Consider the following 13,915-nt stretch of genomic DNA (forward strand, 5'->3'; position numbering starts at 1 on the left):
AGAGATTTCATCTCAGCCAGCTCATGAAAGCCCTGACTTTATACACAACAGATTGGCAACGGCACAAAGATGGATGTGAAAGGCAGGAGCATTTGCAGTGTCAGACAGATCAGAGACAGGCGCTCATCAGAAACTGGCCCAGGGCAGATGTAAGTCAAAAAAAGAAAAGGGGGGGGGAAGGAAAGGAAAAGACCCTTCTGGAGATAAAACCTGCAGCTCCTGTCTGTGACGGGGTGATATGCCCCCGCCTGCCTATGGACAGGATCCCTGGTGAAAGCTCATCACCCCCCTGGAGAGATCTGGGTTAAAAACCTTCAAGTGCTGACAATCATTCGCTGTGTTTCACTGCCTTCCGCTAGCTCAGCTGGGAGCCTGTGAGCTGGTCAGCAGCAGGATTTAGGGGCCTGAGGACAAATGTCAGCTGGAAGATCCTCTGGTGAGCTCCTGGCGCTGGGGGAGGCTCTAATTGGAAAGCTCCAGGCTGTATTTTTGGGAGAGCAAACCAGGTTGTGCTGCACAAAGGGGCTGTTCACCCCGGGTTCGTCCTGCTGTGCAGAGCAGGACCCTCAGAAGCATGATAAACAGCCCAACAAACGGGTGAAACGCTCTTTGGGGGATGGGAAAGGACAGGCTTCTCTAATTAGAAAAGAGGTTTGCACTTAGTCACCCCGAGTAGTGCCTGGGGCCCTAACTCCAGACACTGCTGTGCACAGGCTGACAGCTCTCTCAGACACTGAGCTGTCAGCCTGGGCTCTGTAACCAGAGACAGTTTCCACTGGGAAAACAACCTTTGTGCTCCTCACCCTTCCACACAGGCACTTCCAGCGGGGAGGCTTCCCCATTGAGAGCAGCAGCGGAGCTCTGGGAATGTCCACCCCACGGCACATCCAGGGCAGCAGCTCTCAGGCACTGAAGGTTCACAGTGACCCTTGTTGATTCCGTAAGAGAGACCAGCTCCGGTTCCATGGGAACCATCGTTAGGAGCTCCCTGTTTCCTGTTTGGAGCTCCTGAGCCTGGGGATGCAGGGCTGAGCCATCAGGAAGCACTGAGAGGACAAGGCATTCCAGGCAGCTGGATGTGTCCCCTCTCAACTCACTGGGAAGGTGACTCTTCCACAGCAGCTGAAACACAAAGGACAAGGACCAAGAATAAGCCACAAGCCACTATCCTGGCGAAGCCACAGGGAGCAGTGCCTGCCCCACACCGACCAGATACCCAAGAGATGGGCAACCGCAATCCTTGCCTTGCTACCCCAGGAAGCAAGGCCTCAGTAGTGGCACAAGCAGGAGGCAGTGCCCAGCACACAGAGCCCGAGCAGGAGTCTCTTGCAGCCCTCCTCCTCCTCCCTTCCAGCACACCTGCCTTTTCCCAGTTATTCCTGTGTTTACAGTGGGATCGAGCAAAGGGCACAGGGGTGGCCTCAACAATGAAGTGGGCAGAAACCCAAACAGGTCACAAACGGTGTTTGCCACACGGGAGAGAAGCACAGAGCAATGCAGAACGGCTGCCCCAGAGGCAGAGCCCTGCTCGCCTGTGCCAGCAGCCTCTGCGGGCCAGATCACAGCCGGAGCTGACAGCAGCAGTGACACCGCACGTGTCACCAGCAATCGTGTGCTCTCTGGAGAAGCTTCCAGGCAGGTTGAGCTGTGTGAAAGCCCAAATCTCAGCTTTTTACAGAGCTCCCGATGCTTTTTGTACCCTGGTTACCGAGGGATAGGGATAGCAAGGCCAGGCTGCTGCCCTGACACCGCCGCTGCTGAGTTTGCACTGCCAGTACCAGGGCAAGCAGGTTGAGGTTTCAGACTGGGCAGCGCAGAGGGAGAGAAATGGGGCTACACACTCAGTCCCTACACTTAGGGTGCTGCAGGTGGAAGCCCACAAACCAGCTCTGGAAGGGGAGAGCAGCCTGCTGCAGACACAGAACCCTTCTGCTCCCATGACAAATGTCCTCCTTGTTTCTGAGCCCAGGGCCTCGACCATTCCCTGTCCCCTTCACGTGGCAGCACACATCACATGAGAGCTCAGCTCTTGCAGGGGAAGAAGAGGAGCCACGGCCCATTGCGCTGCGCTGGGGCAGTCACAGCCCTGCCTCCTCCCCTCCAGGGTGTAATTAGCCTGCTTGAAGTGGGCTGGGACTGGGATCCCTCAGCCCAGCACTGAGGCCATAATCAGCCCAGGAAAGGAGGAAGAAAGGCCCCTCCAGGAGTGTGGGCCAGGCTTCCATCATACACCCAGGGAACGGAAGGGCAGGTCATGCCATGGGCACGTTTTAACCATGCAGCGATGCTGCCTTTGGGCCGAGCAGAGAGGAACCACAAAACCAGCGCTATCTTTTCCAAACCACAATGGAAAGGCAGCAGCCAAAACGACGCCTCAAATCTCAGCTTCTATTTCAGCAGCAGCAATTAGAGAGCTGCTCCTTTTGGATCCTCAGCTCCCCACCTCTGTGGGAGTGCAGGAGAACCTCTTCTGCTGTCCCTCTGCTCTCCCGGCCCAGCGGAAGCATCCCAGTGCTGAAGGGGAATTTTTATGGGCCCCAAGTTATTTCTGTTCCCCTACAGCTGGAGAGGGACTAGAATAACACAGAGCTCACATGCCAGGGTTACTTGGGACAGCTCCAGTCACAAGGCATTGTGTCTGGCCGGGCTGTCATGGCAGGAATCACAGTAACAAAGCCTCTACTCACGCTTTACTGCCAGCAGCGTATTCCCGTGGCAGCAGGCAACGGAGGTCACCAGGTAGGGATGTGTCTCCTCCAGCTGCACCGGCTTTGGTGTTCCTGTTACCTCATCCTTCCTGCCCAGGCGTCCCCTGGCTCCTTTCCCCCACGTGCACACCTCACCATCTGCAAAGGGATATATCCCTTCACTGCACACAGAGCCTCCCTCCTCCCTGGTACCACCCCAGGCTATCATCTCCTTGACCACAGCATGGACTGCAGGCAGAGGAAAGCTAGAGTGTGCTGCAGCCCAAAACACTGGGGTTTCATTCTCACCTGCACCAATGGCCACAGTGAAGGCATCCCCACAAGCCACCACAGTGACCTTCATCGCCTGGAGCCCCACAACCAGATGGGGTACACGGCTGTTGCGGCAGGAGTTGGTGCCCAGCTGCCCGTGCTGGTTGCTGCCAAAGGTGTAACACTGGCCAGAAGCTGACAAGAGAAAGAACTGGGTGTCACCTGAGGAGGCACTGAAGCTCTTTGCTCCATACCACGCTGAGCATCCACAGAGCTCCAGCATCAGGAGCAGGGTGTCTCCCTCCTCTGAGGCTCATGGGAAATGGAGGCAGGAGGATGGAGAAATGCAGGTGCCCCCAGTCAGGGGTTTGGGCACCCACCCCTCACCAGTGACTGCAGCTGAGTGCGCTGTACCAATGTCAGCGCACACGATCGGCTCTTGGTTCAAGGGGACCGACTGGGCACACATGAACACGGTGGCCTCTTCCACTTGGTCCTCTGGGGAGGGCTCCTCTGCTGAGCTGATCCGATCCAGGCCCAGCTTGTTACACCTGCATGGGGAAAAGCACAGCTCAGAGCTGGCAGAATGGAGGCAAACCCTGACCTGGCATAACCACACCACCAGCAGCGTGATGCTGGGGAGCAGGATCACACGGTGAGAGATGTCTTCTACAGCCCCTTGCTCCCTCTGCCTGGGCTGAGCACAGACAGAAAGGCCCAGGAGGCTGTAACAAGCTCTGGAGCACAGACCCTCTTACCTATTGCTTCCACAGGCAAGAATCTGGTTCTTCACAGTGAGGACCATGGAGGAATCGATGCCACAGATGACTCTGTGGACCTCATGCTCTGGTGGGACTGTAACCTGCTGGGGGGAGTTGTGGCACTCCAGGGTACCCAGCCCGAGCCGACCTGGCAGAGGGAACAGAGCAGGACACAGCTGATGGCAATGCACAAACCTGAGCATCAACGTAGCTGCTGCAAGAGCCACAGAAGTGAAATCCAAGCCCCAGGGGCGCTGGCATGCGGTGAAGCAGCTGCAGCTCCTCCACACCCACCTACCCTGGCACATCTGGAGAGGACCGTGGGCAAGCAGGGCTGGTGAGAGGAGCGGGAACAGGCAATGGGAAGCACAAGCCCTGTTTTACCAAGCAGCCGTCTCTTACCATTATCCCCCCTGCCCCAGGCAAACACTTCCCGTTCGTTGGAAACTGCCAGGACGTGGGATGCGCCACAGGCCACCTGCACCATCTCATAGCCCAGCAGGGCCTCCACGATCTTGGGCTGGCAGGGGAAGAGCAGCAGCCGTCAGCCGAGACCTCCCAGCCAGCCCCATCCCTCCCACCCGGCCCCCCAGCCTCAACACAGCGCTGGCAGCATCCCAGTTTTCATCCAACACAAACACCAGGGAAGGGTTTCTAGTTCCAAACAGCCTTCAAAGGGTTCAGAGACTACGTGCACGCAGCACAGAAGATAATGCAAACATCTCTGGGGCAGAAGAAAGCAGCCAGCACCAACGGTTTGGAGAGGGAAGGGTTGGGATTCGCCCCCCTGCCCATGTGGGGAGTGCCAGGGGCTGTAACGCACTCCCTGAGCAGGCAGGGGCTTGGTGCAGGATGCGTCGGCTGAAAGGCTCTTGTGTACAAGAGCTGTGAGCTATCAGTTAGGGTGTGGAGAGACCAGGATCTCCACATCTCGCCCAGCCCCTGCTGTGACCTGCTGTTAGATCTGACACCTCGCCACAGCCAACCTCATCCTCATTATCTTCTGCGAGTGAAAAGCACCATTTGTTGGGATCTGGCTGCTGCTCCCAACTGCTCCCCCCCCCGACTCCCCAGCAATAAGCTCAGCTCCGGACGGAGCCAGCTGACCACAGTGACAAATGGCAGCAGTGCCTGTGCTCGGCTGGAAGCCATCGCGCTGCTGCCACATCCGAGGAGGGAGCTGGAAGGGAGCGATGTGCCCGGGGCCCTTGTGTGTTTGGAGCCCATCGGAAGCGCACGGCTCTTCTTCAAATAGTGCTGCTTTTGAGAAAGAACTTTTCTCAGTGAACCCTGGCAGCTGCAGGCCAAGAGAGGAGCAGGCAGGTGTGTGATTGGAGGCAGGCTCCAAGCTGGGAGCCTGCCAACAGCAACCACAAGGCAGCTCTCGACTTCCCCCACGCTCAAAGGGATCATTGTGTTGGGGGGGGGGGGGGGAGAAAGAAAGAAAGAGAGACACAGGTTGGGTCTTTTAAACCCCGCAGTGACAGGGAGAGGAAGGGGAGGGAGCTGGATGCCAAAGCACGGCTGGGATGCACATCCCTGGAGCTGGGATGAGCCCTCTCACGTGGCGCAGAAGGCAGGAGCCATCCTGTGCCCCGGGGGAGCAGCACGCCCAGCACCCTCACGACAAACCTGGCTCACATCCGTGAAGTTCCCGTGCCCCAAACAGCCATTGCTGCCGCTGCCGAAGGTCATGATTATCCCCCTGTCTGGAAAAGCAGAGGGAAGTCGTGTTACTGGCGTGTATGAGGCCCTGCAAGGCACACACACAGCCTGTGGCTCCCAGCACCCACTCCGGTCCCTTCCAACCCAAACTACTCTATGATTGTATGATTCCATAACTTGCTGCAGGGGCCGGAAGCCTTTAGTGAGCTTCCAGAGAGCCTCAATGTGCTGTAACAACTCGCCAAACAAAGAGCAGATGATAGGAGAGAGCTGAGATAACATTATTGCAGCTGTGTAACTCCACGGTGTGTCAAGGTGTTGAACACACAGAGGCACTCACTGAGCAGCCACCCAGCAGAAGGGGAGGCAGGAAACACCACGGAGAGGTAGAACAAACCCGTGCCTGCAGTTTGCCTATTGCATGTCTGTCATTTGCTGCCTTGATCACCAGCAGAAGTGCAAACAGGGCTCTAAAAGGACTACTGGGAGGGCTTTGCTCTACAAACAGCCTCAAGCTGGTGTGTGTGCTCCTCTCCCAGCCAGAAGCTGCCCAGTTCACCCTAAGGGGTCTTCAGACCTTGTCTTCCTAGAGCTCAGGACAACCAGCCCTATAGCAGCTCACATTGACTTCACACTGCAAAGCCAGTCACTGCTGGTCACTGTTTGCGTCTGCATCACACTCACAGGTGACAAAGGCTGAACTTCCCAGATGCTCCTCACACTGGCATCCCCACTCTACAGGTCAGCTCTGGCTTCATGTAACACCAATGCAGCCAGGACAGCAAAAGGAGGAGATCTGTGGCCCTCCCCACACCAGACACGCCTTTGGGATCAAGTTGACCACTTGAGCATCATAGGAGGACCATGCCTGTTATTTCTGCCCCTTACCTAATGTTATATGAGAGGCCACACAGACTTTTGTGTCATCCCACCCCAGCATCTCTGGCGCTCCTCGCAGTGCAGGCTCCCTGGGCAGTGACACTACATTTACAAGCTCGATGCCATGCAGAGGGGTCTGGCACTCGGGGAGGCGAAGGCAGGAGGCAGCAGCTCACCTGTGAGGCAGGCTGTGAAGAGATCCCCACAGGACACGTGTTTGATGGTCACACCAGACTGACCCTCCAGGAAGCGGGACACAAACTGAGGCTGGAGCTGCTCAGTGGCTCCGGGGAGGGAAGGGCCTCCTGCAGCACCCATCGGGGGAGCCTGGTGGAGAGAAGCTGTGGATCTGTGGTGGGGTTGGAGACCTCAGAGGAGCCCCTTCCCACAGTGTGACCCACACACCCTGGACTGGACAGTGGTGCTGGAGGATGCAGCACCAGGGCTTACGCAGTGAGCATAAGAGTGCTCTCCTCAGAACTCACACATCTGAGGCTTCCACGGCCACTGGAAGCCATCAGTCACATCACTCACCTCCCACAGGATGAGCCTTCCCGACTTGGTGACCCCAGCCTTCTGTGTCCTGCCTGCAGACACCTGCACCACCTCAGTGTTAAGCATGGGCAGTCGGAGAGGGGTGGTGATCCCGCTCCCCCACGTGTAGATGGATGACAATGGAGGAGGGATTCCTGTCCTGGCCGAGCCGCCTCGAACACCTATGGGTCATAGAGAAATCATTAACATGGATCCATGACTCTCTTCCCACAGGAACAGAAGACACCAGCCAGTCTGGGTACCAGCATAGCTGCCTGCCAGCCAGCAGAGCCAGACCAGTGCCTGGCTAAGGCTGGCAAGGGGCTGCTGCAGAGCTCCCAGCCAGGGCTGGGAACAGGTCCTTGTATTTAGCCCCGAATTGAGGGAAGTGGCAGCACAACAGCTCTATCCCAATTGTTATCAATGCCAGCTGCACCGGCCTGCACCAGGACATCCCCCTCAGCATCCCCCTGCCTCATTCCCAGCCTTCGTTGGGAACAGCGGAAACTTGATTCAGGTGCCCATGGACTCCTCCAGGGCTCATGGAAGCTGACATCTCTTAAACTTCCCCTCTCCAGAAGCTCTAGTGCCTCTCTGACCCTCCCACCGTCCAAAGGAAAGGGTCCTTCTGAATGGAGCTGTGTTGAACACACCATGCCAGGACTCACCCCTCGGCCTGGCACTGCTCACTCGTCCCCCTGTCCGGCTGTGGGTCACTGTGGGCACCGGGGCCAAGGGTTTTTCAGGCCTGCCAAATCAAAATCCAGCCTTTAACATCAGCTTAGTCCAGAGATCCTGCAGAGCCCTGGATCACAGAAGGTCTGGGCAGAGCTACAGCATAAGCCACGGCTGAATGGCCTCAGCAGGTGCTTTAAACCACCTGAGAAGGGAGTTAGCATCACTGTGCTTCCTCCTGAGCTCACAGCTCTGTTTGCTCTAACCACAAGTTCATACCTGCCATGGCACCTGCTATGGCCTCGAGCCACTGGGCCACGCTTGGCCTGCAGCAGCTGCACATTGGCTAACACAGGAGGGCTGCATGGGGAAATGCTCTTTGGAGCTCAGTGAGCCAGTCAGACACGTGCGAGCTGTGGCAGCCTGTCCAAGGTACACTAAGGTGACACCTTCACTCGCCTTCTCATCTTGACACTGCCCACATCAGTGTAGAGGTTCAAAAGGGGCCGAATGCAGATGGCCTGGGCCATGATCTCATTCAGCTGGGGCCGCTTGGAAGGATCCAGGTTCAGCATGCTAAGGATGAGCTGGCGCAGGTCGGGGCTGTATCTGTCTGATATTGGGGCAAACGTCCCACTCATGATCTTCAGTACCAAGGCAGGGAGATTCTGGAGGGACAACAAGAGACACATACAGTACCTGGGTGGTCAGAGGCGAGGCTGAGGAGCAGGAAGTTCTGAGCACTGCTCTCTGCCTTCACACCTCCAGGCTCAGTGAGAAGAGTGCTCCAAGCATGCATTTGCACCTCTCTGAGAGGCCGCAGCTCCCTGTGCTGTGTGTAAATCACCTCCCTCTTACCGCAGCTTCGAAAGCCCTCTTGAGGCTGGCGAGTTCATAGAGCACACAGCCCAGAGCCCAGATATCACTCTTCTGGTTGTAAGGCTTCCCTTCACAGAGCTCTGGGGAGATGTAGCACGGGGTTCCCACAACCTAGAAGAGACAAATTCGCCATGATGCTGGGAAACTGGGGCAGCGAGGTGGAAAGAGAAGGGCCCAGTTTAGAGCACAGCGCGCAGGCTGGCTAGAGCACCACCAACCAAAGCTTGGTGGAGCTGGGCTTTTTGTTCCTTGGTGTCAACATCTGCCTGAGAATCTCAGTGAAAACCATGAGGATTTTCCTTTCTGGTGACCTCCTTTGCTCCTACAGAGATTACCTCTCATTTTGCTCCTATTCACTGGAGAGAATCAGAGCCTGGAGCAATGAGCGTGATATAAATGTCTAGTCAGATTAGACCAGGTGGGGAATGATTCTCAGGGAGAGGAGATTAAGCCAAGGCAGGACAGAGGCACTGGCAGGGCTTTTGTTGCCAAGTATGTGTCAGACAAACCCACAAACACCACCCCTCCCACCGAGACAGCGGGAGGAACCCTGTCTCCCCTTACCAGTGTGCCCAAAGAGCTGCATTAAACTTGGGTGTGAAGACATCAAGTTTATATAAACTCCAAGGACCAAAGCAGCATCATGACACATAGATGTAGCCTACTGCAAGTGTGCTACATCCAACCTGCCAGCTTCCAAGAGACTATCCTGAGCCAAGTCCAGCTTCCAGCTGGCTGCCATGGTGGTAAGCAGCTCCCTGCAGAGCCAGGCCACTCACCGTGTAGGCTTTGCTCTTGCTGCTCAGGATTTTGGAGATGCCAAAGTCTCCGATCTTGACAATCATGCGGTGCTTGTCCAAGAGGATGTTCTGAGTCTTCAGGTCACGGTGCAGGATCTGCTTGGTGTGCACGTGGTGGAGAGCCAGGAGGATCTGCACGAAGAAGTGCAGGATGGTGTCCTCGTCCAGCAAGGAGTTGCAGCGCTTATGAATGAACTCTGCTAGTGTGCCCCCTGTGATGAACAATAATGGGCTATCAGCAAGGGTGGCTGCACAAACCCAGCCTCAAATCCAGTGGGATTTAGCCATGGCATCTTAAGCCAAGCACATCCTGGTGGGATATGCAGCATGTCCTTCAGTGCTGCTGAGACCATGCAGAGAACAATGGCAGCACAGTTGGTGGAACGACAGAATGGTAAAAGAGAAGTTACTGTTGACATATTGTGAAAGGCAGCAGGAAAAGAAACACTAAAATTACAGCTCTTGGAGGAGGACACAAACCTCAAGAGCAGAACAAGATAAGCCTGTTCTGCAGAAGGGAATTCTTGCTGTCCAAGAGGCCACGTGGCAAGGAGAGGCCCCTGTTGAGAAGGGAAGGTGCAGATTCAGGGCTCACGTACAGCTCCTGTACATACAAACCCTGATGCAGACGTTGATTTCATCTGCTACTCCACAGCAGATCTCGCTAGAAATCGCACCTTCCCACACAGAGCTGGGGGAGCAGCAGCGTGGCCGAGAGCTGACACAGGGAAATGTGTGTGAAACCTAAGCCAAGGGCAGATGGCAGCACGCTCACTGGTGACAGAGGTGTTGGAAATCTCTTTGGTTTGGATATGATTAACATGCATAAGGCACAGAATTATAGAATCATGGAATGGTTTGGGTTGAAGGGAGCTTAAAGCTCCTCCAGCTCCAACTCCTGCCACGGGCAGGGACCCCTTCCACTGGAGCAGCTTGCTCCAAGCCCCTGTGTCCAACCTGGCCTTGAGCACTGCCAGGGATGGGGCAGCCACAGCTTCTCTGGGCACCCTGTGCCAGTGCTCGGTCACTTGGCTCATGGTCAACTGCCAAGGAACCAGTGACAAGGGACACCAGGGCCCACCTGGGGCGTACTCCATGGCGATCATGAGCGCCTTGTCCTCCAGGAAGTTCTCGTAGTACTCGATGACGTTGGGGTGGCTGAGCAGCTTGAGGACCTGGCACTCATTCTGCGCCGCCAGCCGCTCGTCCTTGCTCATCTGCTCCACCGGGATCTGCTTCAGGATCACCAGCTTCTGGTCGGCCTTGCGCAGGCAGAGGTGCACGATGCTGCAGGATGGGGACAGGGTCTCAGCGCAGGGGACATGCAGCCACCACCCCGCGGTAACACGGCGCCCCTGCCCCTCCCGTTGCCATGGCAACAGGGCCTGCACCCCAGTGCCGGGTCACCCCATCGCCATGGCAACAGCCAGAGACTGGACACCCCCCTCCCTTAGGGTACCACATACCGGCTGACCCCCGTGTTGCCACGGCGACGCTTTGTTGCCATGGTAACGCGGCCTGCCTCCCACCGCCGCTCCCCGCACACAGCCGGGACATCCCCGTTCCGACACCCCCGGCTCCCCCCCGCCCCGGAGCCGCCCTCACCCGAAGGCCCCTCTCCCCACCACCCGGATCCGCTCGTATTTCTCCATCTCTGCCCCGGCCGGGCCCAGCCTCCTCCTGTCTCCATGGAGACACTTCCGGGGGTTGCTACGGCGGCCGCGGGTGGACAAAACACCGCAGGCCGTGCTTGCGTCTCGCCATGTGTATAGGGCTCGCTGGGGACTGGACGGGGGCTCTCCGCTTCTACCGGGGGAGAGCGATGCCGCCCCACGGCGACCTGGCCTCTCGCTTGTGGGGGTACCCACGGCTCCGGGTCCCTCCCTGCACCCGGCGTGGAGGGGACAGGGACCGCGCTGGCACTGCCAACCGCACGGCACGTGGCCGTGCTGCCATCTAGCGACCGGTTTACCGGGGGCAGAGCAGCACCGTGCCCGGTACACGCACACGGTGCCCGCGACAGACGTGCTGGACCCATAACAGCTGTGCAGCACCAGGACAGATGTGCAAAGCCTGGAATGGATGCGCAACGCCTGTTATGCACACGCTGCGCCAGCTCTGCACGGACACCCCGCGCTCCGCACGCGTGTGCCGCACCTGACCCACACGTGTGCCACGCTTCGCACAGAGGTAGCCCCACAATCACGCACTACACCGGCAGCAACGCGCACAACATCCCCAGCCGGTGCAGACACAAGCGCAGCGCCTTGCACACGTGCGTGCAACACCCTGCCTTAACACACACACACACGTGCGCGCCTGCCGCCCGCCCGCTCCCGGGGGGGGGAGTGGCTAATGGGGAGGCGTGGCCAATGGGGTGGCGTGGTCACTTGTGAGGCGTGGCCAGCGCGGTGGTGTGGTCAATGGGGAGGTGTGGTCAGTAGAGAGGCGTGGCTAATGGGGGCGTGGCCAGGCGGCCGCGCCGCCGGAGCTGGGCGCGATGGGCCCGGGCTGGCGGGCTCCGTCGGCGGCGCTGGTGGCCGGTAGCGTGGCGATCTTCGCGGGGCTACGGCGGCTGGCCCTGGCCCTGCCCCGGCCCGCTGCCGTGCGGAGCCGCCCCGGCCGCGCCTGGCGCTGGCTGAACCTCCTCGTCTCTTTCGCACACTCCGTGCTGGCCGGGCTATGGGCCCTCTTCAGGTACCGGGCAGCGGGGACGGGAGGGGGGGGCACACCCTGCGAAACGGGAGCGGGGGTCTGGACCCCTCTGCTCCCGGGTCCCCCTGGCCCCCAGCGCCCTGCCTCTGACCCCCTCCCTCCTTTCCTGTCCTCACCCCCAGCCTCTGGCACGCCCCGGAGCTGCTCTCCGACATCCAGGACGGCTACAGCGTCTCAGGGCACCTGCTGGTCTGCTTCTCCTCAGGTAAGCTTAGAGCCGGGCAGGGCGATGGCTGCAATCGCTCCCTGGGCTCTGCCCAATCCCTCTCCCAGCACGCTGGGCTGTGGGGAGCCCTGGCTTAAGGGCCGGGCAACTTTCCTCCATACCTCCTGCTTTAATCATGAGTGTGGAGCCTGCAGACTTCCAGCCCCTGGGGCCTGGCCGTCACCCCACACTCAGACAGGGTGGAGGTGCAACACATGGAGCATACTCAAGGCACCCTCTTCCTCATTGCTGCTCCCCTTACCGCAGCGGGTGACTGTACACAACCCAGATCCCCTCAAGTGCTCTCCTTCGTCCCACAGGCTACTTCATCCACGACACCCTTGACATCATCTTCAACCATCAATCCCGCTCGTCTTGGGAGTACCTGGTGCACCACGCCATGGTGAGTATGACCCCGGGGAGGTGAGGGGCTAGCACAGGGGGTACCACACACCCCAGAGCTCAGCCCATGCAGGTTTCGGGTGCTATGGCAGGGCAAGCTGGAGCCCTTCCCTCAGCCTCGCCCTGGCTGCCAGGTAGGCTGCACATCAAGGCAAGGGTGCCTGGCGGGGCAGGACTCCTGCCAGCATCAGCTCGGAGCGCCGGGAGCCAGACAGGCTGCCGCACCAGCCAGGGAAGAGCTCCCCAGCACAGGGAGGTGGAACTGGTCCTGGGGGAACTGGCTCTCCAGACTGGTTCTCCAGGTGCCTGGGGGGCTGCGGGGCTGTCTGTGTGTGGGGAGCAGCACTGTGCGGTCCCACTGAGGGTACACCCAGACCAAGGCAGGGAAGGAGTCACCTTCCCCAGGGCGAGGAGAGCTTACTTTGTACTCTGTGTGTGTGTGTCCCAGGCCATCTCTGCCTTCGTCTCGCTCATCATCACAGGCCGCTTCTTGGTGGCAGCCATGCTGCTGCTGCTGGTGGAGGTGAGCAACATCTTCCTCACCATCCGCATGCTGCTGAAGATGAGCAATGTGCCTTCCCCAGCGCTCTACGAGGCCAACAAGTACGTCAACCTGGTGATGTACTTCGCCTTCCGCCTGGCGCCCCAGGCTTACCTCACCTGGTACTTCCTCCGCTACGTGGAGGTGCAGGGCCAGGGTGCCTTCCTCACCGCCAACCTCCTGCTGCTTGATGCCATGATCCTCATGTACTTCTCCCGCCTCCTCCGCTCTGATTTCTTCCCCTCCCTGCGGAAGGGCTCTGTGGGGAGAGATGTGGATGGTGAGAAGTTTCTCATAGACTGAGACGTGCGCGCCAAGGGGAGCCCAGGCTCTGGCTTCTGGAGGTTTTGGGCTCTTCCAGCCTGCTCTGATGTGCCTTAGGGCTTGCTCCGCAGCCCCGGGCTCTGCCTTCACCTGCTCTGCTGCCTAAAAGCACTTCCCTGCCGGACCAGCCCGAAAGCCTTGCCTCGCCGCAGGGATGCCACCGAAACCAGGGGCATGGCCGATGGAGAAGCAGCCCAAGCCGGTTTCCACGCGGGCAGCTGGAGGGCCAGGGGTGGCTGCGTTCCGCAGCTGATGGCCTGAGAGGGTTGCGAGGGCAGGGACGAGTCCCTCCCATGGTGATGTTGGGTGTTATGTGCATTAAAATCGGTCTGATTACTGCTGCCGCAGCACGCCTGGGCTGGCTCTTCTGTGGGGCAGAGAAGGGTCAGGGAGAGGATGATGGGAACAGAGCGATGGGAAAGGACGTGCCCCCATTCGCAGAGGAGGGCTGGCAGTCCTCAGGGATGGAGAGGACACATTTTTGTTCTAGGGACCCTCCAGAGATGCACTCAAGCCTCTTGGTCCCACCAGCTCAGCTGAGCCTTTAGGCAAGACCCCATCCCTCCCATGGATAG

At 58.7% G+C, this 13,915-nt stretch overlaps 2 protein-coding genes across 2 annotated transcripts; one reads left to right on the forward strand and one right to left on the reverse strand.

Moving 5' to 3' along the window:
- Positions 1-5: 5 nt before the first annotated feature.
- Positions 6-10,843, reverse strand: NEK8 (NIMA related kinase 8). Its single transcript, XM_065694544.1, has 15 exons — positions 10,759-10,843; positions 10,235-10,440; positions 9,133-9,365; positions 8,333-8,464; positions 7,934-8,142; positions 7,468-7,547; positions 6,800-6,981; positions 6,442-6,592; positions 5,354-5,430; positions 4,124-4,241; positions 3,719-3,869; positions 3,348-3,511; positions 2,997-3,155; positions 2,688-2,846; positions 6-1,122 (listed from the first exon to the last, which is right to left on the reverse strand). Exons 1-15 carry the CDS (start codon positions 10,803-10,805, stop codon positions 1,094-1,096), a joined length of 2,097 nt encoding a protein of 698 aa, XP_065550616.1. The 5' UTR covers positions 10,806-10,843; the 3' UTR covers positions 6-1,093.
- A 763-nt stretch (positions 10,844-11,606) lies between these two features.
- On the forward strand, positions 11,607-13,687 carry TLCD1 (TLC domain containing 1). Its single transcript, XM_065694983.1, has 4 exons — positions 11,607-11,850; positions 11,991-12,073; positions 12,394-12,476; positions 12,924-13,687. The coding sequence occupies exons 1-4, from the start codon at positions 11,654-11,656 to the stop codon at positions 13,317-13,319; spliced, it is 759 nt and encodes a 252-aa protein (XP_065551055.1). The 5' UTR covers positions 11,607-11,653; the 3' UTR covers positions 13,320-13,687.
- The last annotated feature ends 228 nt before the right edge of the window (positions 13,688-13,915 follow it).

This window comes from Lathamus discolor, chromosome 14 (genome assembly GCF_037157495.1).
Source record: "Lathamus discolor isolate bLatDis1 chromosome 14, bLatDis1.hap1, whole genome shotgun sequence".
Classification (NCBI taxonomy): Eukaryota; Metazoa; Chordata; class Aves; order Psittaciformes; family Psittacidae; genus Lathamus; species Lathamus discolor.